Source organism: Lepidochelys kempii, chromosome 6 (assembly GCF_965140285.1).
Source record: "Lepidochelys kempii isolate rLepKem1 chromosome 6, rLepKem1.hap1, whole genome shotgun sequence".
NCBI lineage: Eukaryota > Metazoa > Chordata > Testudines > Cheloniidae > Lepidochelys > Lepidochelys kempii.
The window spans coordinates 66,526,309-66,551,099 of record NC_136385.1 but is presented as its reverse complement, the minus strand read 5'-3'; the positions used below and the strand labels follow the sequence as shown (position 1 = coordinate 66,551,099).

Genomic DNA, 24,791 nt, shown 5'->3' with positions numbered 1-24,791 from the left:
AAAGGATGTTTTAGGCCAAATTTTCAAACCTATGAGCAAAAATTGTGCCTGTGAAGTAAGTGTGTGTGTGTGTGTACACCCACTGAGAAACTGTGTGAGAAAAGCATGCACTTGTGTGTGTAAATCAGGTGTAAGGCAGAAGGATTAGTTGCCTTGCAGTTACCCATTTTGTTCTGCCAATGTAAATACACAGGAAGGGGAAGTAATTTTCTCTCCAGGGCCACTTTGAGCCTATTCAAGGGGAGTAAACTTTGACTGTCTAATTTTCCTCTTTTGTTTCTCTTACCCTCTCCCACCCTTGCTTTCCTATCCCCTCCTTCTCCTTATGACACTTATTATTTTTCAATCCACAGCAAAACAGTTCACATCAAGGTAATTGATGATGAGGAGTATGAGAAAAACAAGACTTTCTTCATTGAGCTGATGAGCCCACGCATGGTGGATATGAGTTTACAGAAAGGTGTAGTACTGGTCCTCCAGACTAATGTTAACATTCTTCTTTCCTCTTCTCTTTCTTCTCCTGCCTTCTTTTCTCCTCTGTTTTTTTTCTTTTTCTGTGATTTCTTTTTGTTTTCCAATCGCTCTGTCCTTAACACTGCTGTGCACGCACAAACTTGTCACATGGTACCTATGGGGTTTTAGCCAGATGGGGCACTATCCTGGGAGGGACCTTGGGAAGGGGACAAGATAGAGAGACTGTGTGTGTGTAAGCGAGAGATTAGAATACCACCCCAGCATTGTTGAAATGGCTGTTGGTGGGGTTTTCTATTGCTCCCATTGGCTGGAAGGATTGGACCTTCTGCGCAGTTTGCCCATTTGTGCAGCTTCAGTAGCAAAACATCTACAGGAAACATACCCAGATTCCTAGAGGAGCTGTCAGCCTGCCTCAGACCCATACTAATAAAAATACAAGAGTCAAAGCCCACATGAAAGCAGCACATTAGTTCTCACAATTTTTAGCCTTGTAGCCCCTGCCCAAGAGCCCGGCCCCAGCTGACCCGGGCTAGCCACGGCCATGCTGCAGGGCTTTCATCCCCAGATAGACCTACTCAATAGGGGCTGGTGAGTAATGTTTATTAAACAGTTAGAAAACAACTAGAAGCAAGAAACTAAAATATCTGTTGTTTTTAAATAAAAAGTGGGAGGTAAAAAAACCACCCAGTCCCCTCAAAGCCAAATGAGAGCTCCCCCCTGAATGGACAGCCCCCTGCCTCATGAACGCCCATGTGTGTATGTGTGTATGTATGGCTTTCTCTCTGTCCTGCTCCCCACCTCCAGATCCAACATCTTACCAGTTATGAGAGGGTGGGAGAAGCAATTGGTCCCTCAACTAAAATGTGTTTGATATCTTTGTGGCTGTTTTGCCCTTGGCTATTTCTGATTGGTCAATTCTTAGTCAGCTGATGAGATATTATTACCATGTGACACTAAACTATATGTGCTGCAGAAGTCACCTCCCACTAACCATCAGCAAGGTCCAACCCTCCCCTCCCCCTTCACTCCCTTGCCCACCCCCATCTTCCTCCTCTAATACTTTCCCACTCACCCTAAGAGCAACTACTACCAATGCGCCATATCCAGCAAACAAAACACTGCCCAAGGCAGCAGCAGGAATGGACTGCATGTGAGAATGGACTGCTGCTGCATCCGCTCCAACCAGCCAACCCACTGTACATGGCTGTCTTTCTTGTTGTCCCTACAGGAAGACCGTAAGGGTTAAAATAGTAGATGAGGAGGAATACGAAAGGCAGGAGACTTTCTTCATTGCCCTTGGTGAACCGAAATGGATGGAACGAGGAATATCAGGTGTGAGATCCTTTTTAAAAACAAACCAAAAGCAACCAAACCCCAAATCCAAAAAAGTAACCCCTTCTTCTCCCTCCCACCCATCTTTTCTTCTCCTCCTCCCCCGTTAGATGAATCACCTTTTATTCTTTTTCCTCCTGTATTCTCGCTCTCACCCTGTTTAGGTGTCATCTCTGCCTTTTAGAGCCTAGCTTATTTCTGATCCTCCTTTTGTGCCATGCTTGGGCCTCGGGCCTTATTAATATCATCAGTTTTGATTGGTTTTATTTTGTTTTGATGACATCTTTGCTGCTACCCCTTCTCTCCCCCTAATGCCGAGACTGAAGGGAGTGAAAAAGAACCGAAAAGAATGTAGTGCATGGCTATCTCTTCAACTCCCCTCTTCAGTACTGTATGTCCCACAGTCCTTCCCTCCTTTGTCCCCAGTCCCTTATGGTGCAGCGTTGAATATTGTTGTTGGGTTCCTCTGAGTCTTTGCTAAAAGCCTGTCCTGCACAGCAGGGGAATCACAGTCACAGTGTTTTGGTTTTACAGTAATAATACTTTGCACTTCTCTAGCTTTTTTTCATCCAAGAATCTCCAAGCACTTCACAAATATTCATTCATGGAGCCTCACAACACTTCTGTGAGGTAGGTATGAAGCCTTATTTACACCAGTAAAATGAGGCACAAGGAGGTTAAAGGACATGGCCAAAATGACACAGCAAGTGAGTGGGAGAGCTGGAAAAGAACTCAGACTCTTGAGTATCCAGTTTTACCTGCTATACTATACTTAAAAATACCTGTATCTGTTTACCTGCCCACACACTCAACCTCTTCCTGTGCCACTGTAATAATCAGTGTGTCTTACCATCACCACAGTGGCTCAGGATCTGGCCCACTTTGTGTAATTTTTAAACATAAGCACCTAGTGAAAGGATATCCAGATCTCCATTTTGGTATCTGAGCTGGGACCCAGGCAGGTTGATGTGCCTGTCTGAGCGTAATATGGGCACAATCCCATTTTAGGTGCTCCTGTAACAAAGATGCCAAATGGGGCAATTAAGTATCATGTGATTTTAGACTCTTCAAATATATCAAGAACGAGATGATTTCATTTGTCCCAGAGGGTGGCTATTAATGTAAGTCTAAGTCCCACCAGAAATGGATTCTGCTTTGGATGACTTGTGTTTTCGGGGGTGGAATGCATCCCTGCTGGTCTCTTAACGTGAGTGCGTCCAAGGTCACCGAGAATTCCTCTCAAGGGCATGCCATCAGTGTCACACAGTGCAGAACTGGCTTAAACAAATGAGGGCTCCCCGGAGAAGCCATCTGATGGAGCCCCATCCTTACAAAGCCTAGGCTTTGTTGTGCTATACCTGCCCAAAGCAACTCCTCCAGCATGGGGTTTACACAAGGCTGGTGGAGAGGAACAGCACTGGTGTGTGTGTGTTTGAAGATGGGGGCGTAAGGAAATAGTAGACGTGCAATTTCTGTTAATCAGAAGGAGGGCGATCCTTCTCTGTGCCACAGCCAGAGTCACTGCAGACGGGGACATTCCTCAGCGGGCAAGAGCTGTTATTACCTCTGAGCCCTGTCAGAATGAGGGAGCTTATGCTCCACACCAGGTGCCATGGAGCATGTATTACTGTTAATAATGTTAATGTGTGTTGCAGTAGCTCTCGGGGGCCCCACTCAGAATCAGGGCCTTGTTGGGCTCAGCACTGTGCGTGTGTATAGGAACGCATAAGTAACTCTGGAGAACCTGCAACCTAAATAGACAAGACAGACAAATGGCAGCAGACTGACAACGGGTAGACAAAGTACTAAAGGTACATATCTTGTCAGCTACAGTTTTCTTATTTCCCCAAAAAGTTCTCCCTATTACTGAGCCAATGCTCCTGTCTTCCACGCTGATCACCCCACGGAAATGTTATCGGTTATCATGTGCACTGGGTTGGTGTTGAGAGGCCAGGAATGCATTGTGCTAGGCACTGTGGGAACACATAACAACGACATGATCCTTGTCCAAAAGAGCTTGCCATCTAAGAATGCAGGGGAATGAGGGGGGTAGTGTGAGGTAGAAGTACCCAGTCAGAAGGCCCCTTTGTCACAGAAAATGCCTAATGGCCTCCTGGCCTCTCCCATCCCGCTGTACTTCTTGGTGGCAGCTTCAGCTGCTCTCCCCACCCCTACTCCATGGAGGGAGTTAAGGAGGCTACCTTAGAGACTCCCTGGGATGGGAGGAGAGGCCAGTGCAGCCTCTCCAGTTCCTCTGCAATCTTTGCATAGGTAACTCAACAGGGAGGGAGGAAACAGGTCACATCCCACCAGTATTTCAGACTGTCCCTCGTGGAGTGGTTCTCCATGTCTCAGGGGCTCAGTCTGAAGCCGGTGTGAAACAATAGCTCAGAGAGGTATGAATTGCCCCATTCATCTCAACTGGGTGATAACTTTTAAATCTGTTCTGGTGGGGCCCCCACTAACACCACCACACAGAGGACTCTTGGCCTGGGCACTTCACTGGTGACACCACCACATGATTTGGGTGAGATGGTATCACCCAGGGTCCCCCAGTGAGTAGATGGGGGCTCCTTTATCTGGGCGGAGGGGACACCCAGCCTGCCCCCCAAAAAAGGAGTAGTGGTGGGTCCCTTAGCAGGGCAACTCTTGGGTGGGTGACCCTGGCCATTACCAGCCCAAATGGGGTCAGGTCCATGATGCAGGACCAAGGCAATCGGGGATCCTCATGTTGGAGTGGGCCTGTCACCTTGGTTTGTCTTCATCTGCCCCTGCGGACAGTACAGTTCTCCTCTCGTGCACATGTTCTGAAGTCCTTTGGCTTCTTCTCCTCCTCACTACCAATGTAGAGCGTAATGGGGAGCAGTAGAAGAGGCACTGTTGGAAGTCAGTGAAGAGGAACTCAGCAGGACACTGCTGCACCTGTAGTGTCAGCCATTCATACTTGGATCTAGCTCTGCCATAGCTTCAATCTGGCTGCGGAGAAAGGACCGAGGAAGGTACAACAAGAGAGAGCTCGCATAGGACTCTGTTCACCCCCACTCCTGTGAGAGGAAAGAGGAAAGACACCTTACATGTCAGGCAGGGACTTGTGATAAAGGAGCAGAGCTAGTAGGTAGATGGCAAGGAAAAAGCTGTGACGAGACAGGTGAGGGTCATGAGGAAGAAAAGAAAAACACTGTGATTTTTTACTCTGAAATGTAAACCCATTAGGAAGAAAGGGCATCAAGATCTAGGACAGCAGCAGCAGAGGCTGAAGCCAAACAGGTTTAATTCAGTTCCAGTGAAGCAAGGGCCAGGCTGGTTAGTGACAGAGCAATGGCTTGTTGAATTTGCGAGTCATCTCTGACCACCTGAATTTTAAATTCTAGTTAGGTCAATTTGGTGGACTCATCCCAGTCCCATGTGTACAGTCTGTCTGCATTGCCAAATCACCATACAGTTAAGCACAAGTTTACTAGGGCCTTAATAGTAAGGGGTGCTGAAAGTTAGTACAAAGGTGACTGGCAGAGCAGCATAGGGGAAGCTTGCTTAGTATCTGTCAACCTCCAGACGTTTCCTGTAGCCCCTCACTTCTATGTAGTACTGCCTGGGATGAGAAACATCTGCCTGGTGACAGGACATGACGTGATTCTTCCCTTGTTGAAATTCCTTTTGTTTCTTATCCCACTTACGCAGCAGCTTCCTCTAACCAGGGAACCATCTGCCCATTAACAAATCTCCAAATTAACTTAAATTGGACATTGTTTACATTACCATGACGTTGTGTCATGTGACATTGTGACACTGGTCCACAATGACATGTTTCTTCTCTCATTTACACCAATGCAAATTGAATGTAACTCCATAAAAGACCATGGGGTTAAATGGTGTAAAACAGGTACAAATGAGGGCAGTGTCAGACCCTGAGGTCGGCTGGACAAACCCTAGAAGGCAGCTGCCTGCCTCCATCCCCGCATTGGAGCACCTATCATCACCTCCATTTACCAGCAGGACATGAGATACAATAGAAGAGGATGGTGCACTTGTCCATTTATGAGGATTATCTGCAAATTTCCAAGAAACATGTCCACAGAAGAGGGAGAGATGAACACATTTCATTAGCCCCATTAGGGTGTAGCCAATGCAAGGGCTCAGCACTTAAAAATAAAGGGAAGGAAAGAGGGTTTCAATGTATTTGTACACTGTCACCCTCTTAATCCTATGAAATCTCAAAAGATTCCATGTACTGTAGAGTGCTCCCACAAGAGGGCACCATTTGGTTGGCTTTGATGAAGAATTAGTTGGCACATAATGGTTTTGGATATAGAGCACCCAGCATTGATGTAGTGTAGAGTCCCCTACTGACATGTGACAAGGTCAACACAGACACATGCACCTGTGAGGCAGACAGACAAACACATGCAGAATCATTCAGTGACAAATATGCACACGCACACACACATATAATTATGACTTGTATTATCACAGCATCTAGGGGGCCCAAGTCATGGCCAGGACTCCATTGTGCTGGGCACTATACAAACAGAGAATAAAAAGACGTAACCTCTTTGGTGACAGAGTCTAATATAAGACAAGAGACAACACAGGGATACAGACAGACAAGGGAATACGAGGAAACCGTGAGCCAGTATTGGTCAGCGTGATAGACTACACCCTCCCTGCCTAACTGTTGTCAAGAAAAAATGAGAGTCTTAAGGAGGAATTTGAAAGAGGATAATGAATTAGTTTTGCTGATGTTTACAGGGAGCTTCTCCCAAGTGTGAGGGACAGCATGGGCAAAAGCACAGATATCCTTCTCTGCAAACGTAACCAGTGGATGAGACAGCCTGGCATCAGGGGCTGGTTGGAGATGAGAGTCGTCATCTCGATAGACAGGGTGGGGATAGGCCATGAAGGGTTTGAAAGCACCCACATACTTATGAAGATATGCACACACAAAGACACATGTGCATGCAGATACACACCGCCACAAGGAGAAGCACACACACATGCATGTACATGCTAACACATTCAGGCATGCAAATGTTGCAGATGTGCACATTCATGCCGGCATATACATACATATGAAGAGCAAATGCAACGGTGATGGGTGTAATATAAAACCTGTATATTTTGGGGGGATATGGGGATATGCAAACTTAACCACATACATGTAGGCACATGCTGGCATATGCAAATATGTAGATGCTCCATGCAGTTACACATACAAACATATACTCACAGAGACCTACTCAAAGCTGTGCATGCACACACACAAACATGCATGTTGATACCATTTAATATTGAAGTCTGTCAGTACAACGATCACTATTGTCATCACGTAGCATGGGTCTTAATGACTCACAAGGCCACTGAGAGAAACAGATTCAGCCACTCTTGGCAGGCCCAGGTAAAGTTGTTTTCGATTAAGAGTTTCTCTTTGTATATTCTGCTGGCATATTTGTACCCAGCACACGGGATGTGGTTTTCTTCAGCGTGTGCCCTTGTGATTGGTGCCCTCCATTTAGCTCTATTGCATGCAGGCTGTTCCCAGCATGCTGTCTGACTGTCTCACACTTCTAGATTGTCTTTCAAAGTGCCTTCAGAGCATTTCTTCTGGCCTCTGTGGGAGCACGAGCGTGTCCCTTGAATCAGCAGACTAGAAAGTAATCTTTTAGGTAATCGCCATTCAGGCTGTCTAGTGGCCAGAGCCAGCACATTTCAGTTGTGCTTTCACGATCGTAGCATCAATGCTAGTGATTTGGGCTCACCCAGATGCCTTGTTATCCGGCCAGTTAATTTTAAGAATTAAGTAATAGGCAGCACTGATGAAATGCATCCGATGATTAATGTGGTTTCAATGCATTGTCCACATTTCACAGCCAGAAAGCACAGACGATAGAATGTCAATTGGCACATAGGTGCATAAGACAAGCATTTACGTGCTTAAGTGAAGACCCCAGGGCAGAATTTGGATATCTTAATTTGGATCTGGATCTAGGTTTGATGCCTTGTGCCATTGAAATTCCAAACTCTGTTGCTGAGCAAGCCCAAGTTGCTGCTAGCTATATGAATTCAGTAATTTACCATAACTGAAGGGATGCTACTCAGCACGATACAGGACACAATGTTCAGCAGAATATAGTCAATCCATACTTTTGGCTAAACTCTCCTACATATGTACCAATAGAAAGAACCAGCGAAAAATATATCTCTATATTGTATTCACTAGAGCTGAGGCTTATACTGGAGAAGTCTTAGTCCATTGACTGGCATCCCAGTTTACACTGGAATATGTACCTTTGCAGGGTCATGCTCAGAGCTTGGTATCTTTGTGAGGCACCGAGACACAAACTCATGAAATCTATCCCATCCCTTGTCCCACAAATGCTTTTTGCTTGTTGCATGAATGCCAGAGGGCAGACCCAGCTCCCATCAGTTTACCTGTATCTATCACAGCACTACTGTGTGACTGAAGAAGGCCTCTGCCAATCCATCTGCCCATCCCCTATTCCCTGTCCACCCCATCCCCAAAAATAAACTAAAGTGATGAATGGCCACTGTGGCAACAGCTACTTGAACCCACTTTGTGCTTTGATGGAGATCTTCTGGCAAGTGCCAGTGTTCAGCTGGAACTGTAGGAACTTAAGAATTGCAATACCAGATCAGACTGGTCATCCAGCTAGATCAGGAACCTGTTGCCAAGAATGCCCAGTATGATAGCTGGTCGAAATTTTTTTTTTAAGCCGAAAATTTGGTTTTCGACTAAAGGAAAATGTTCATGGAAAGTATCTGATTTACTTGGAATTTTATTTATTTATTATTTCATTGGAAAACCGAAAACTGGGAAGCAGGACATGTTTGGGGTTTCAGTGGAAAATTTTTCAGTTTTTTGATGAAAATCCATGGAAAGAAAAACATTTTCTGGCCAGCTCTAGCCAGTACTAGATATCTCAGTGGCAGGTGCAAAGATTTGTGTCGTGAATGACTATGGGACATCCTTCCCCTAGCTGGTGGATGTTTTCATTATCCATATAAATATCTAATACAGCTTTTTCCACTAAATAATTTTGTGTCACCTGCAACATTTGTCCCCTCTCTTCTCAGTCCCTTTTCCTGATCATTAATAAATATATTAAACAGCCTCACTACTGGTGTGGAACCTTGTGGCACCTAACTGTTAACCTTTTCGCTCTCACGGAAATAGACTGATTATTCCTATTCTTTGTTTCCTGTCCCTTAGGCAGTAAAGAAATGATAAACTTTACTTTACACTCCAGGGCTACTTAGTTTCTTGAATAGCCTCTTGTGAGGGACTTTTTCAAAGACTTTCTGAAAGTCCAAATAATCCTATCATGTAACTCTCCTTTATCAGCTATTTTGTCAATATGCTCAGAGAATTCAAATCGATTAGAACAGAGTTAGTGTTGGTATCTTGCCAAGGTCCTGTGATGAAGGCTGATAGCAATTCAACAGGGGCATATCAACGTGCAAGGGGCACCAATAAAGGTAACTCTCACTTCAGTTTGGTAGTACTGAAGTGGATAAGCAAAAAACTAATAGGAAATGTGCATTTCCTGCCCAGGAAGTAAGGCCAGGGGGATGGGGAGGAGGGATGTTGGTTCTCTCCATTCTGCCACCTGCCCCCAAGATTTCCTACTCTTGTCTCCCTCTCCTTTTCCAAGAAGCTAACTAATGGATTCTCGTGGCTGCATCTGTTCCTCTTATTTGTAGTGACGGGGACCAAATCCCTGTCAACTGAGCATAGCAGGATCTAGAAGCCTCCCAGCATGTTGAGCCACCTGCCTGGCCAGCCTTCTGTCAGGACCTTTCGAGTGTCCCTCTTCGTTAAAAGGTGACATCTTTTGGTTTCACGGTTACTCTCCAGGTGGCTCTGTTGTCACAACAGCTCACAATTCAGACCTAGGTATTTTGCTACTTACACCCCTGCAGCGCCTCTCTGGGTTCAGAGAAGTCCAGGATGTCTGTACTCTGGTCACACATCAGCCTTAACAATTTTTGTGCACTCCAGGAGCAGAGCTTGGTTTCCTTTTTCTGGGATCCAATTCCCACCTTTTGCTTACTCTGTAGTTAACCCCAGAGTGCCACGCAGAGCACACATTTGGAGTTGTGAACAACTGCAGATGAGACCACTTTGGAAGATTCCATTTGATGTTGCCCAAGTGTGGGGATCATGCTTGGAAAATTACAAATTCATGCGGGTTATTGAGAGCCCTGCTTGGGACAATTCACTTCACAGCAGATTGGCAAAAGACTGAACTTCAGGGATAGTAGGTGAATGCTGATTTTGGACTATTCCACTTTACAGAGGGGTCAGAATACTTCTTGGAAGCTTCATGAAAAGTTGTTTACTGCAAGATATGCCTTCACAGCAATTTGAAACTCAGAATCCCTCTTAGAAGATTCTTCTTCATGGACAGTGGTTTTGGAACCCTATTCCACCCTTCCTAGTGTAACCCACACATCTTCTGGGTGTGATGTTCTGTCCCATCAAGTGGCACCGAGACCACTTAGAGAGAGAGAGAGATTAATGAGTTTGCTCTACAGCCTTAGCTAACAGCCAGTTGCCTTTTAGCTCATGCAGTAGAGGCTCATGCACTAAGCTCCAGAGGCCCCAGGTTTGATCCTGCCTGCCAACAACCAGGGTCAGTCGGTGTTACACTAGCACGGAGCAGGTGGGATGGATGTGTCTCTTTCAGGGATCCGTTTAACAGTGGATAGGCCAAGCATGGAAGACTCCACTTCGTAGAGAGAAGTTGTGGCCGAGAGTCGTAGTTGGAAGGTTCTGTTTCATGATCAGTGGATGGGAATAGTTCTGGGAAATTTTAATTTCTTTTTCCAAACAGTCCTCTGTACCCCATCAAAAATTTACCTTGTGGGATTATAATTTCGCCCTGCAATATAGTGACAGAACCAAATTTGTTTTGACAAGTCTCCCGATGAAGGGAATGGGTCTGATTTTTCTCCCTTAAAGTCACGGAGTTTTGCTATTGACTTTAGAGGGAGCCGAATTAGGCCTAATGCAGTAACATTTCTGACTTGTTTAACTTGCTCAAGGACATGTTTAGTTCTTTATGGTTCTTTAAGGAAAGAGCACACTCCTGCTTCCAGTTTCATAGAGTCAAAACCTGTAGACACCTTCGTATGGAAAACCATTAATCCATAGGCACACAGAGAGCTCACTGCTCCTGAAGCTCAGCCTCTTAAAGTTCCTCTGTCTTCTCAAGAGTTACAGTAAATTGCACAGAGATGCTAGCCTCTAGCAATTGGACATGTGCTGTCACTGAGCTTCTTTCAGGTGCCGGTACAATCCTGACAGTGCTGCTCTCACTTCTTGTTGCTGTCAGTGACTATTGTTGTTGTGCAAACCTGAGTCTCATGAAGACCCCACTGCTGCTTCCCTCCTTGCATCACTTTCCTCTATGGACACTCTGCATCTAACAGTCCAAGGGTACCCTTTCTCTTTAAAGGCTCTCTAGGAATAGAAATTAGAAAACATTTAGGCCATGTCTACATGAGCACATATGTCGGCAAAACTTCAGTCGCTCAGGGGTGTGAAAAAACACCCCCCCCCGAGTGGCATAAGTTTTGCTGGCTTAAGTGTTTGTGCGCACAGCGCTATGTTGGCGGGAGACGCTCTCCCGCTGATACAACTGCGGCCGCTCATTGAGCTGGTTTTATTATGTCAATGGGAGACCTCTACACAATTGCTCTTACAGTGACACAGCTGAACCGATCCAGCTGTACCACTGTAAGCTTGTAAGTGTAGACATGGCCTTATGTTAGGGCAAGCCTACTCTAGAAATGCTACATTGGCGCAGCTACGCCGCTGTAACATGTATGGTGAAGACACTCTGTGCCGATGGGAGAGCACTCTCCTGTAGGCATTAGTCCACCTCCATGAGAGGCAGAACCTACATAGCGCTGGTGTGGACAGCGCTTAGGTCGCTCTAACTTGCATCGCTCAGTGCGGTGTCTTTTTCACACCCCTGAGCAACATAAGGTAGATCGACTGAAGCGGTAGCGTAGACCTGCCCTTAATCAATATTCTTTACGGAATAAAATTTGGGGCCAGTTCTGTGGTGAAGGAAGCAGTGATGAAAATGACACAATGAGTTGGAAAGTGGATGCAATACACATTTAGCACAATGCCAGATTGGTATAAATTACATTATTAGTTATACTGATTTTCTGATCTACTCTCATGCTGGGCCAAAGTCACCCTGGGGGCAATCTTCATTGATCTCAGTGGAGTTACACCAAGGAGAACGTTGGCCGCTGATGTGTCACCTACACAGTAGCATTTGGCCCATGAGCTTCATATTATATAGAAAACACAGACATTATAGATATTAGATACTGGCTTGGGCTATGAAGTTCAGATACCAATTACCAGACCCTAGAAAAAAGCAAGTGTTCAGATCTGGGGCTTTGGTTCAGCCTATTATAAAAACAAGCAAACAAAACTGGCTCAGGGGGTCTGGGATCCAGGGTTTTGATTCAGACCCAGGCCAAATATAGCATCATGCAACTGCAAAAAGAAGGCAACTTCAGTAAATAGGAAAGCAAAGCTCCCTCTGGAAAAGGATTTGTACCAGAAAAGTTGTTCTTGCATGTCTCGGCCATGCCACCATGCTCGTCTGCACTCCAGCCAAACTCTCCTTCAGCTGATTGGATTCTCACTGGCTCTTACCTCTCTGCCTGGAATCAAACCAAGCAAGAATCAAAGGCTATTTACCCTGGAGTTGTCATGATGATTCCGTAGTTGCCAGGTGCCCCTTTCGGAACCTTAGGTTACTCTGGAGTTCCGAGCCTTAAAGGACCGTCTCCTTCTTGCTTCTGATACAGTGTTTGGTATTTTGCAAGTGATCGTGGGAAACATTTCATACTAACAGGATAGTCCTTGCAGCTTACTTAGGGGTATATGCGGAGGCCAGACATACATAAGGAGGAAAACATCGTGTGTTAAATTCATCCCTAGGGTACTCTACCAGAGCTCTGGAGATTATACTAGGGATTAATTATTTTAGCTTTATATACCTTCTATCTACTCCATTTTATCATTGAAAATGGAACCCTCTGCCCTGCCCGCTCTGTCACGGTCTGGAAAAGGATATATTGACCACATGGATTCATGCCTCCTGGGAATTCAGCAGGAAGTAGACTTACTGCTACCTGCTGTGTCCGCCATATCATGTGTTCATCTCATCTCACCTTCAGCAAGGGTTAGGCAAGGGACACCCAGGGTTGCTATTATGATGCAAGAGCTGAGCTCCTTTCAGTGGCTTCCGATTGTAATATGGTTGTCAGGCACCTAAGAATACCCTAGACACGAATAACAGTAAGGCCACACTGCTGGAGTGAGGTGCATTGGCTTAACTGTGTCATGACCAGTGACTGGAAGAGCAGAGGGCACTGCAGATCAGGAGTGAGGTGCACTGGCAGAGGTGTGTTAGAGCCCCAGATCCAAAAGCAGAGGGGTGCTTCAGATGCATATTGGTGTGTATTGGCAGAAGGGCAGGGGGATCCAGGACTGGATTGGCAGGGGATGTTACAGGTCATGGCTAAAGTACATTAGCAGGTCCATGTGCAAGAAGGAAGCTACTGTCTGTGAAATCTTGTTCTTGCTTCTGTGAACTATATTCACTCAGAAAGATAAAGATAAAGCAATCCCCTGGCTTCCTGTTCTGTATTCTTGATGTTTCATTCATAGCTTTAGAGGCTTCTTCAAATATTCATGTATCATACCATATCATAACTGAAGAAGAGAAAAACACTTCTTTTGCAGGCTCAGAAGCAAATGAAAAGTATAAACTCAAATCCCAGAGCACCAGAATATGATAACAGCTTTATGAAACATGAAAACTGGCAATGTTTTTATAATCATTGTAGCTTAGGGGACCAGTAATATTTCACTATTAGATTAATTTTGAACACTGACTCTACACACTGAAATAATGTTTCTACTTGTGTGAAGAAATTGAATTACATTTGTCAGTGCTGTGCAGAAGTCCAGAACTATACCAGCGAAGGGGCACTGAAGTGCCTTCAGCTGAAGCTGTGTGGAGACTCAACATTAGAAATGAACAGAGTGCTGTAGGTCAAGGTTGAGGAATAGTGCCAAGGCTGTGTGGTGGTCTCAGTCCAGAAAAGCAGGAGCCGCTACGTATCAAACTCGAGATGAGTTAGCAGAGCTCAGGCCCCTGTTGTTACCTGGGGTTTCTGTACCCAAAGCTCTTGGTAACTTTTGCTCTAGGTGAGGCAGTGGCAGGAAATAAATCAACGGCAACAAGGCCGTCCGACTGACAGGTGGCTGGCATAAACAGCACAATACAAGAGTGCTTTCACTTAAAGCTTTACTTTATTTAGGCTCCAGCACTTACACACGTCCTCAACAGATTAGTAAAACACCCCCCAAAATCCCAAATTCATATTTACCCGGGATCTTGAGGCAGTCCCGAGTAGATAACTGCAAATGTCCAGTGGCCAGCCTTCCATCTCCAGGGGAACCTGAGAGGTGTCCAAGCGTTCTAGTGTCCAGGTTGCTCAAGTGTCCGAGCTGAGATTTCTTCCTCTTTTTATACCCACTTTGTTAGTATTGCATAGCTTGCTCATCAAAAGAAACTGCTGATTAGAAGTTAAGTAAAGTGTGGAGATATCCAGCCTGTAGTTTCTATCAGTCAACCGGCTGTATAGCAATAGTTAACTGTTGGCAGACTTTCCATCTTGCAAAACTGCATGCTTTGGAAAAACAACTCAAGTCAGGAGGGCACAGGGTCATGTTTACTCCTCAAGGTCACTCACTTCCCCCTCCCCTCCTGGTCTGTTAGTTGTGCTAAGGTCAGAAAGGCCCCCGTTCAGCTGCTTTCAGCAATAAGCATAACAATTGGTTTTCCAGCTGCTGGCAGTGTTTTCATCATGTTACTGGGCTCTGGACTACCAAAAATGTGCTCCTACACTGTGTTTCCCCACAATTCTGCAGCCATGAAATCTGTCACAGCATCCACTCTTGTTATGGAATGAGAATCCAGAATCTAACCATTAGTTTTAAGAAAATTTGAAGTCATTGGAACTGCATCTGTTTATATCAGTTGAGGTTCAAGCTCTATATTTCTAATTCTTAAGGTTTCAGAGAAAACTTCCAAACATGAACCAGCTTTAAGCAACATAATCATGCCCACCTGAGACTGCAAACATCCTGAAACACTAGCTCTAAAATATGTGTCTCCTCTTAATCTCAATTGGATGTTAGCTCTGAAACATAACAATAACAAAGTACATGTGGATATTGACATCCAGTTCTTATGCATGCCCCACCATCCCAAACAACCTCCCAGCATGCCAGAGATGCAAACTGTGCCCTACACAATTTCCCAAACCTCTGACACCTTTTGCAATCTGTGATTACTATCTGCAGACATGCAGTCGTGTTGCAGCCGTGTCAGCCCCAGGTACTAGAGAGACAAGGTGGGTGAGGTAATATCTTTTGTCAGACCAGTTTCTAAACAATCTGTTCCATCTTGCATTTAGCTGTGATGTGCCGAGTACATCTCCCAGACCTGAAGGAAGAGCCCTGTGTGGCTCAAAATTTTCAAATTTGTCTCTGTTGGTCCAATTAAAAATACTACCTCACCCACCTTATCTCTTGAATATCTGCAGATACATATGGTTAATACCAAAAAATCTGTGGCACATGAAAAATTTCAAAGTAGTGTAAAATAAGTTGAATTTAATATTAAACCAGTAACACCAAAATTATTGTACCAATTTTATTATTAATGTTCATATTTAATTCAGTTAACATCTCCGTTTCTGAACGTTCCTGAAGCTACTGCACCATTTCTATTCCACCTCCTCGAAATGTCACAACAACTAGGAGGTCTTGCAATAGAAGTTAGGTCCAGTTTGCCAGAGGATACATGGGGCTTTGCCAGAGCTGTATATAGGCCCCAGGACGGGAACAGACAGGGGAGTTGCATTTTAGGAGTGAGTTGGAATGGGAGAGCTATAGAATAAAGACCTCAAACTTCATATCTACACCATACCCGACTTTAGCTAGTGGTATCAGTTTTTCTCTTTCCTGAGTGAATTCTCAAAAGTATTTCATCATTCAAATAGTTACTTTGGGGGCCCACCTTCTCCTTTTAGGATCTCGTGAGAATAGACTCTGAAAACCCATAGGAGGCTTTAAATGTAGAGGCCTGAGTCTACTCAGACTCCTTTCATTGCTGATCTTCTGAGACATCAGCTGTGCCGCTGACATTCCATGGGCATTCCTTTGAAATCAGTGCAGTGTTAGGACATACCTCAGACAGTGCACCACACAGCAGGCGCCTAGTACATTTAGGAGAACGGCAGATGCATTCTTCCCTACTGTGTTCTGCTGAAATGGCCCTGCTATTTTCAGTAGAAGCACATCAGAGAACACAAACACACGTAGACACAGAAGGACAATGAGCTACTGCCAGACCCCAGGCGGACTGTGATCATGTATAGCACCACTGATGTTTTCATGTTCGCACCAAATCCTATGACTGATGTTTCCTTCTCAGACACTTCACTGAAACTTGAATCAAAAAAATGTTTCTGAGAGTATTGTCTGGTAGATGTAGTGAGGGGATTGAGAATCAAGACTCATGGTTCTTTTTCCCAGCTTTGAAAAATCAACCCACAGTTTAGGTGGGTAAGTTCAAATGTTCACCGTAACCCCTTTCTTTGCCTCCATTTCAGCATCTGCAAAATGGAGGTGCCAATACTGATTAGTTGTCTGTACAGTGTTGTGAGATTCTTGGACTGAAAGAGCTATAGTAATAGGTAATGAGAGCATTATCATTATTTAACCAAATCTTCACATCATCACAACCCGATCTTGAGATGTCCGTTGCACAGTTTCCTGTTTGAGGGATGGGTGAAGGGCAAACATCAGTTATGGAACTAGGGCTCGGTTCCTATACAAAGGAGGTTTGCTATTTTCAGCCAATATAAAGCATTTTATCTAGATCTTGGTAAGATTAGTTTGGAGCTGGTTTGCTTGAGTATTGGCCACAGTTTTCTAGGGATAAAACCTAGAAAGGGTCCAGCTGAATCTTTCTTTGTGACACCTATGGAGATGAAGGAGATAGGGGAGGTGAAGAGGGTGTCAGGGAATCACAGTCGATGACAACAGGAGTACCATACTGAGCATTTTTAGAACTGGGAAGTTATGTTGTTCCTTACAAGGCTGTTCTCTCCTTTCTTATCGCCCCCTCCTACACTCTAGTACGTCAGCCTGTACTAATCTTGCAGGACCAAATAACTGCATTTGCAATGCCTGGTTGCAATGCAGTAGCATCCTTGTGTGGTGGGGGAGACGGTGTGGCACATGTCAGTGCAATAGCATCACGCATAGGTGCAACTGGAAGCCAAGAGACCTGTGAAGACTCAACATGATGGCTCACTGTGACATCTACAGCCCATCTGGGACTCTAAATCTCCGTGAGCTAAGCTTGTGGGGCACAGGATGCTCCTGTGAAAATCAGGACTTCCCTGTGAATTACTGGGGATGATGCCGAGCAGCGTTAACTCCATCTCCATTGGTCCTAGGGTCAGTGCCCATTTTATAAACACTCTTTGCCCTGGCCACGTTCTTCTCAGTGAACCCCGTCACTGCTGCTACTGCCTGCACTCACATCTGATATTCAAGAGAAGATCTGACAGTGCATCAGTGTACCAAGGCCTTCCTGTTTTTGGCAAGCCCTCTCCACTTCTACAGAGTGTGCCTCAAGCAGGGACACTTCCAACTCATTTTGGGACAGTTTGGCTCATCTCAGACCCTGATATCAGGCATGACAATCCCCACACGCTTTTCCTGTCCCTTACCCACGATCCCATCCCATCCCAAGTTCCATCCTTCTGTCTTCGCTCACAGGGGAGGGGGAATACTTTTGAACACAGAGCCCTTGGGGACGCACCTGTTCTCTCAAGCCTCACTCTCATCCTGCTGCTACTGGGCATGCTCACAAATCTGCACCAAGCATGCGGCTACAGAGCGTTCACATGCTGCACTAAGCCACCTTCATCACTCATTTAAAACTTGTCATCTGCAAATAGCCTTTGCGTCATCTCCAAATGGGAAATTAACTCTCTTCCTGTTTTCTTCTTTCCTTCTTTTGTTTTTCGTTTCATACAGCGCTGCTACTCACTCAAGGTAAGACTGCTTTCACTCCTTTGCTCTGTTGGTGTGGCTTTGATTTCATTCTCTTCTTCAGTCAGAGACTTTTGTGCTCATGCTCATTGTGTCACAATTACTAGTGAGGCTGTGTACCCAAGGAGCGGATATATTAAGCATGCACTAATTATTGACACATGAGGTCAAAACTCAAATCCAAGTTTTTTTGCCACAAATCTAGGGGAAATGACCTTTCCAATAACATACAGCTGAACCTACAGCTCCTGATAGTTTAGGACATTGGACACCTCACCTCCCAGTCCCAGTCACACACCTTCCTTTCTGCATCTATAGTGTTTACTTACAATAAAACAGAGTGGGCCTAAGTGTGGCATTACCCCCAGAATTCGTCGTGGAAGGCAGACCAAAAAAACCTCCTGGAAGTTTGGGTATAAGTGCCTCCTAGAGAACAATTGATGTGCCACCAAGAAGAGAGTGCAGTGTAGACCTCCCCAACACCCAGAGGGGGAAAGATCTGGACAGAATGCCCTGCCTTGCTAAGCTCACATTGTAGTATGGGTTATTCCTTCTGTATTTTTGTTATCCCTCCAATTCCAGGTTTGATCATGGTTGAGTTTGCACTAAAGAAACATTTGGCACAAGAAGCAGGCACTCGAAGGTGCAGAGAACGGCTTGTGGTTTTGTTTTTTAAATATAGTTGGACAAAAAAAACTTCTGAAAATTATAAGAGTCCTGAACTGGACTACAACTATCAGGAAGTGTCACTGCTTGGAACTGACAGATGCTTAACTGCTGTGACAGAAGCAGCTCTACAGAACACCTGGAAGTGCAGGGGGCAGGAGTCCTGGGGGGGCAGTCAGGAAGGAGATGGGGGGTTGGATGGGGCGACGGGGGGCAGTTAGGGGCGGGGGATCTGGGGGCAGTCAGGGGCCTGAGAGCAGGGGGCGTGGATGGGGCATGGGTCCCCGGAGGGCCATCAGGGAACAGGGGGGTTGGATGGGGCAGGAGTCCCAGGGGGGCCGTCAGGGGGCAAGAAGCAGGGGGGATGCTAGGGGGCGAGGGCCAGGCCACACCACACCTGGCTGTTTCGGGTGGCACAGCATCCCCTAACCAGCCCTCCATACAATTTCAGAAACCCGATGTGGCCCTCAGGCCAAAAAGTTTGCCTGCCCCTGTTCTAGGAAGAGTTTAAGGTGAACCATTCATACATGTTCATAATGCCCAAGTTATGGTGGGGGATGAGGTGAACAAGGCTTTCTTCCGGCAAATCACAGAAGTTACTAGATCGCAGGCCTGGGAGACTTCAATCACCCTGATATCTGCTGAGAGAGCAATACAGCAGTGCACAGACAATCCAGGAAGTTTTTGGAAACTGTAGGGGACAATTTCCTGGTGCAAGTGCTGGAGGAACCAACTAGGGACAGAGCTCTTCTTGACCTGCTGCTCACAAACCGGGAAGAATTAGTAGGGAAGCTAAAGTGGATGGGAAGCTGGGAGGCAGTGACCATGAGATGGTCGAGTTCAGGATCCTGACACAAGGAAGAAAGGAGAGCAGCAGAATATGGACCCTGGACTTCAGAAAAGCAGACTTTTACTCCCTCAGGGAACTGATGGGCAGGATTCCCTGGAAGAATAACATGAGGGGGAAAGGAGTCCAGGAGAGCTGGCTGTATTTTAAAGGATCCTTATTGAGGTTACAGGGACAAACCATCCCGATGTGTAGCAAGAATAGTAAATACGGCAGGCGACCAGCTTGGCTTAACATTGAAATCCTTGCTGATCTTAAACACAAAAAAGAAGCTTACAAGAAGTGGAAGATTGGACAAATGACCAGGGAAGAGTATAAAAATATCGCTCGGGCATGCAGGAGTGAAATCAGGAAGGCCAAATCACACCTGGAGTTGCAGCTAGCAAGAGATGTTAAGAGTAACAAGAAGGGTTTCTTCAGGTATGTTAGCAACAAGAAGAAAGTCAAGGAAAGTGTGGGCCCCTTACTGAATGAGGAAGGCAACCCCCTAGTGACAGAGGATGTGGAAAAAGCTAATGTACTCAATGCTTTTTTTGCCTCTGTCTTCACGAACAAGGTCAGCTCCCAGACTACTGCACTGGGCAGCACAGCATAGGGAGGAGGTGACCAGCCCTCTGTGGAGAAAGAAGTGGTTCGGGACTATTTAGAGAAGCTGGACGAACACAAGTCCATGGGGCTGGATGCACTGCATCCAAGAGTGCTAAAGGAGTTGGCGGATGTGATTGCAGAGCCATTGGCCATTATCTTTGAAAACTCATTGGACGACTGGAAAAAGGCTAATGTAGTGCCCATCTTTAAAAAAGGGAAGGAGGAGGATCCTGGGAACTACAGGCCAGTCAGCCTCACCTCAGTCCCTGGAAAAATCATGGAGCAGGTCCTCAAGGAATCAATTCTGAAGCACTTAGAGGAGAGGAAAGTGATCAGGAACAGTCAGCATGGATTCACCAAGGGCAAGTCATGCCTGACTAATCTAATTGCCTTCTATGATGAGATAACTGGCTCTGTGGATGAGGGGAAAGCGGTGGACGTGTTGTTCCTTGACTTTAGCAAAGCTTTTGACACGGTCTCCCACAGTATTCTTGCCAGCAAGTTAAAGAAGTATGGGTTGGATGAATGGACTATTAGGTGGATAGAAAGTTGGCTAGATTGTCGGGCTCAACGGGTAGTGATCAATGGCTCCATGTCTAGTTGGCAGCCGGTATCAAGTGGAGTGCCCCAAGGGTCGGTCCTTGGGCCGGTTTTGTTCAATATCTTCATAAATGATCTGGAGGATGGTGTGGATTGCACCCTCAGCAAGTTTGCAGATGACACTAAACTGGGAGGAGAGGTAGATACGCTGGAGGGTAGGGATAGGATACAGAGGGACCTAGACAAGTTAGAGGATTGGGGCAAAAGAAATCTGATGAGGTTCAACAAGGACAAGTGCAGAAGCTAGCACTTAGGACGGAAGAATCCCATGCACCGCTACAGACTAGGGACCGAATGGCTCGGCAGCAGTTGTGCAGAAAAGGACCTAAGGGTTACAGTGGACGAGAAGCTGGATATGAGTCAGCGGTGTGCCCTTGTTGTCAAGAAGGCCAGTGGCATTTTGGGATGTATATGTAGGGGCATTGCCAGCAGATCGAGGGACGTGATCGTTCCCCTCTATTTAACATTGGTGAGGCCTCATCTGGAGTACTGTGTCCAGTTTTGGGCCCCACGCTACAAGAAGGATGTGAATAAATTGGAGAGAGTCCAGCGGAGGGCAACAAAAATGATTAGGGGACTGGAACACATGACTTATGAGGAGAGGCTGAGGGAACTGGGATTGTTTAGTCTGCGGAAGAGAAGAATGAGGGGGGATTTGATAGCTGCTTTCAACTACCTGAAAGGGGGTTCCAAAGAGGATGGATCTAGACTGTTCTCAGTGATAACTGATGACAGAACAAGGAGTAATGGTCTCAAGTTGCAGTGGGGGAGGTTTAGGTTGGATATTAGGAAAAACTTTTTCACTAGGAGGGTGGTGAAACACTGGAATGCGTTACCTAGGGAGGTGGTGGAATCTTAAGGTCAGGCTTGACAAAGCCCTGGCTGGGATGATTTAGTTGGGGATTGGTCCTACTTTGAGCAGGGTGTTGGACTAGATGACCTCTTGAGGTCCCTTCTAACCCTGATATTCTATGATTCGGATCAAAGACCATATCCAAGACTTCATTGCAAATCAAGAGGAAAATATCTTTATGCTACCCCCTTCAATTCCTAATACTCTAAGGCAGTTGTCCAGAGAGTATGTCCAGAATCCCAAACGGGGCTAATTAGGAGATAACTAATGACAGCAAAGGTCACAGAATCCCCGAAGTTCAGTTCAGGATGCTTATGAAAAACTTCTCTGACCCACTTGGGCTGGGAATCCTTTAAGAGGCCTTTTTCTCCTATGAATTTTGTCAGTTCTTCAACTTCAGCAGGATGGGAAATGAGTCAAGTGCAACCTTTCTCACAGCAATTTTGTTGCTTTAATTCACTAGCCACTTAATTTGATCAGAACCCCTGGAACCTAATCATTTGTATTAATATAATTTCCACTCTGTGATCAAATTCGATTGCCTTTGGCAGGTATTACTGGATAATATGTCACCAGCTATGGAAAGTTGCTGTTCAGTTAATAAAAAACGGCCAAATTTCTGACCTGGAGGAAGTGGAAGGGTCCTGAGGGTAGCGTACCCTGTTCCCCCTCCGTCACACTGGCTAGAGTCCACCCGCCTTTCGCCAGGCTGTCTACAATGCTATGTTTATCTAATGTCAAGTCAGTTGTGTGCAGCACATGAATTCTGTGCAGAGCTGGGCTGGTGTCACTTGTACCTTGTACGTGTTTAAAACTACAGATACCAAGATAGAAAATATCCAGAACAATATCAATAATATCCACACCCCCACACAGCAGAAACACACATTAGAGCACCACCAATCGTGGCTAATAAGGAGAAATGGAGGTGACATTTTCACTTAGTCCATGTCATTTTAGATTTAGAAAAAGCAAGCATTCAGGATTGTTTGTAAAAATTACATTGAAAACTACATTGAAGCTTGTCATCTACCCCGCTCCCAGCTTCTCATGTTACCTGTTCTGACCAAGCTCCTCATCTCCCTGCAGCTGCCCCACTGACCTGTCTTTGAGCCTGCGGGTATGTCTACACTGCAATTAAACACCCGTGGCTGGCCTTTGTCAGCTGGCTCAGGCTCAGGAGACTTGGGCTGTGGGGCTGTAAAATTGCAGTGTAGATGTTCAGGCTCTGGGACTGCATGAGAGGGGAAGGACCCAGAGCCCAGGCTCCAGCCCAAGCCCGAATGTCTACACCACAATTTTACCACCCCGCAAGCCCAAGTCAGCTGACATGGGTCAGCCATGGGTGCTTAATTGCAGTATAAACATACCTGAGTGACCTAATGGCTCTGTCACTTGGCCCCCTTTTGGTCTCCCCCTAGATGTCTCACATTTCTCCTGGTGATTCTTGTTTCCCTTGTGTGTGTATGTCATGTCTTCCGCCCACCATTGTTTGCTCTCCAGAAACCCGGCAGCTTTTAGGGCCAGGGCACCTGCTGCTCTGGCTCTTCACTCCTCCAGCACAGAGCACTGATGTTAGGCTTCTGCCTACTGCTTGCCCCTTAGCTGGCTTGTGAGGAGGAAAGCTCAAGTGGTTAGATATTCACTTCTGTCTGCATACACACTAGAACTCTGGATACGTATCAGTGACACAGATGGCCCAAACCGAGACTCTCTGGTCCAAGCAGCCCCTGATTTTGGAGAAGTTCCTTTCTTTGCAGCTAGCTTCTATGTGATTGCATCATGGGGGTGTGCTGAAATCACACAACGATGAGCTGCCTAGCAAGATTACCAATAATTTTCGTTTGCAAATCTCATGAGAGCAACTTTTGGGGGCATTATTGGCACTGCTGCTCCCAACCCTGAAAGTAAAGAAACACATGGAAAATGGAAAATATTTTTTTAAAAATGAGTTAAACTCAATGGGTTTGGATGAGCTTTGGGCATATGTTCAAGTCAGTGCTTATTTGAGCCACACTGGTTCTGCAATCCATATTTGTGGCTCAATGAACTTTGAAAAGAACTGTTTTAGGATGCACATGATGGCTGCTAGATTAAAGTACTGTATCTGATTCTGACTGCATGAAATGAATGTGTTGGGTTGGCCTAGAACCACAGTGTAAATCTTTAGAGAGAAGGTTTTATCAAACCTCAGACCAACACAGATGTTTCTGTAAAATTTAAAAAAATGCCACTGCTCATATTTTTTTGTTTTCATTTAAACATTCCCTGCAGTGTTTGCAATGGAAATGGTACAGCACAGTTAGTGTGAGAGATTTTGAAACTGAAACTGAGTATAAACAAATGTGAATCTGACAAATATATTTTTATTGTACAACATAAGAGAAATGCACAAGGCAAACAGTGTAAATAATGAAAAGTAAGTGAGATGTTTAAAATAATCTCACGTGTCAGTACACTTTTAACATGTTGATTTTTAAATATACGATAAATATTTCAGTGACATTGTTCATCCAAAGACCTCAAGTGTAAATTGAACCACAAAAACCTTCTGTGAGGTGGATGAACATTAGCTCCATCCATAGATGGAGAAACAGAGGCCAGAGTGACTTCCACAAGGTCATCCAGCAAGTTAACAGCAGTGACAGAAATAGGACCTGGAACCCTTTGCTTTAACCACAAAGCCATGTTTTCTCTACTTAAAGTAGCTATTTTTGCAACACACCTATTTTCATCACTTTGGGGAATTCATAATTCTTATTGGTCTTATTCTTATTGTTGTTAATATTGGGAAATGACTACTCTGCATAATATTAATATGGAGAAATGGTAATGGTATTTGATAAATTTACTAGTATTCCTGTAGGAATGTCTGCCTGTCCTCTTTTGTCAGGGAATATGGTAATTTTTGCCTCTGCCAAAAGTAGGGCTAGGTGAGCCAGTTCAGAGCGAGGGAAAAACCTGGACTTTTAACCTAAATCTCAAATTGAATCCAAACCTTTTCTGACATTCAAAAAAGTTAGGATAGCTTGTTTGCTTCATTAGCTTGCATTTTTGCAATTATCTCTGTCCTTTCTGGTGCTGGCTGGGTTCAGAAAGAGACATGTCAAATTGCCATGAACATGATTGTTTGTGTGGTATTTGCAGCATGACCAAAAGCAGGAATTACTGGAAATCTTACCAGACCCTGTACTTGTAAGATTTTCAGGCTGAAGAGGTTCAGATAATTGATTAAAGGCTCGGGG

General features: G+C 45.2%; 1 protein-coding gene across 3 annotated transcripts in view; it reads left to right on the top strand.

The window, feature by feature from the left end:
• Nucleotides 1-24,791, top strand: part of SLC8A3 (solute carrier family 8 member A3) — a 196,684-nt gene that overhangs the window by 144,576 nt on the left and 27,317 nt on the right. Inside the window, exons 3-4 of one of the 3 annotated variants that reach the window (XM_073348492.2) lie at nucleotides 1,703-1,806; nucleotides 17,978-17,995. In XM_073348492.2, coding sequence (XP_073204593.2) covers nucleotides 1,703-1,806; nucleotides 17,978-17,995 — 122 coding nt within the window. Of the gene's footprint in view, nucleotides 1-353; nucleotides 461-1,702; nucleotides 1,807-17,977; nucleotides 17,996-24,791 lie in introns of all 3 variants that reach the window. The other 2 variants (XM_073348491.2, XM_073348493.2) reach the window with 2 other exon arrangements.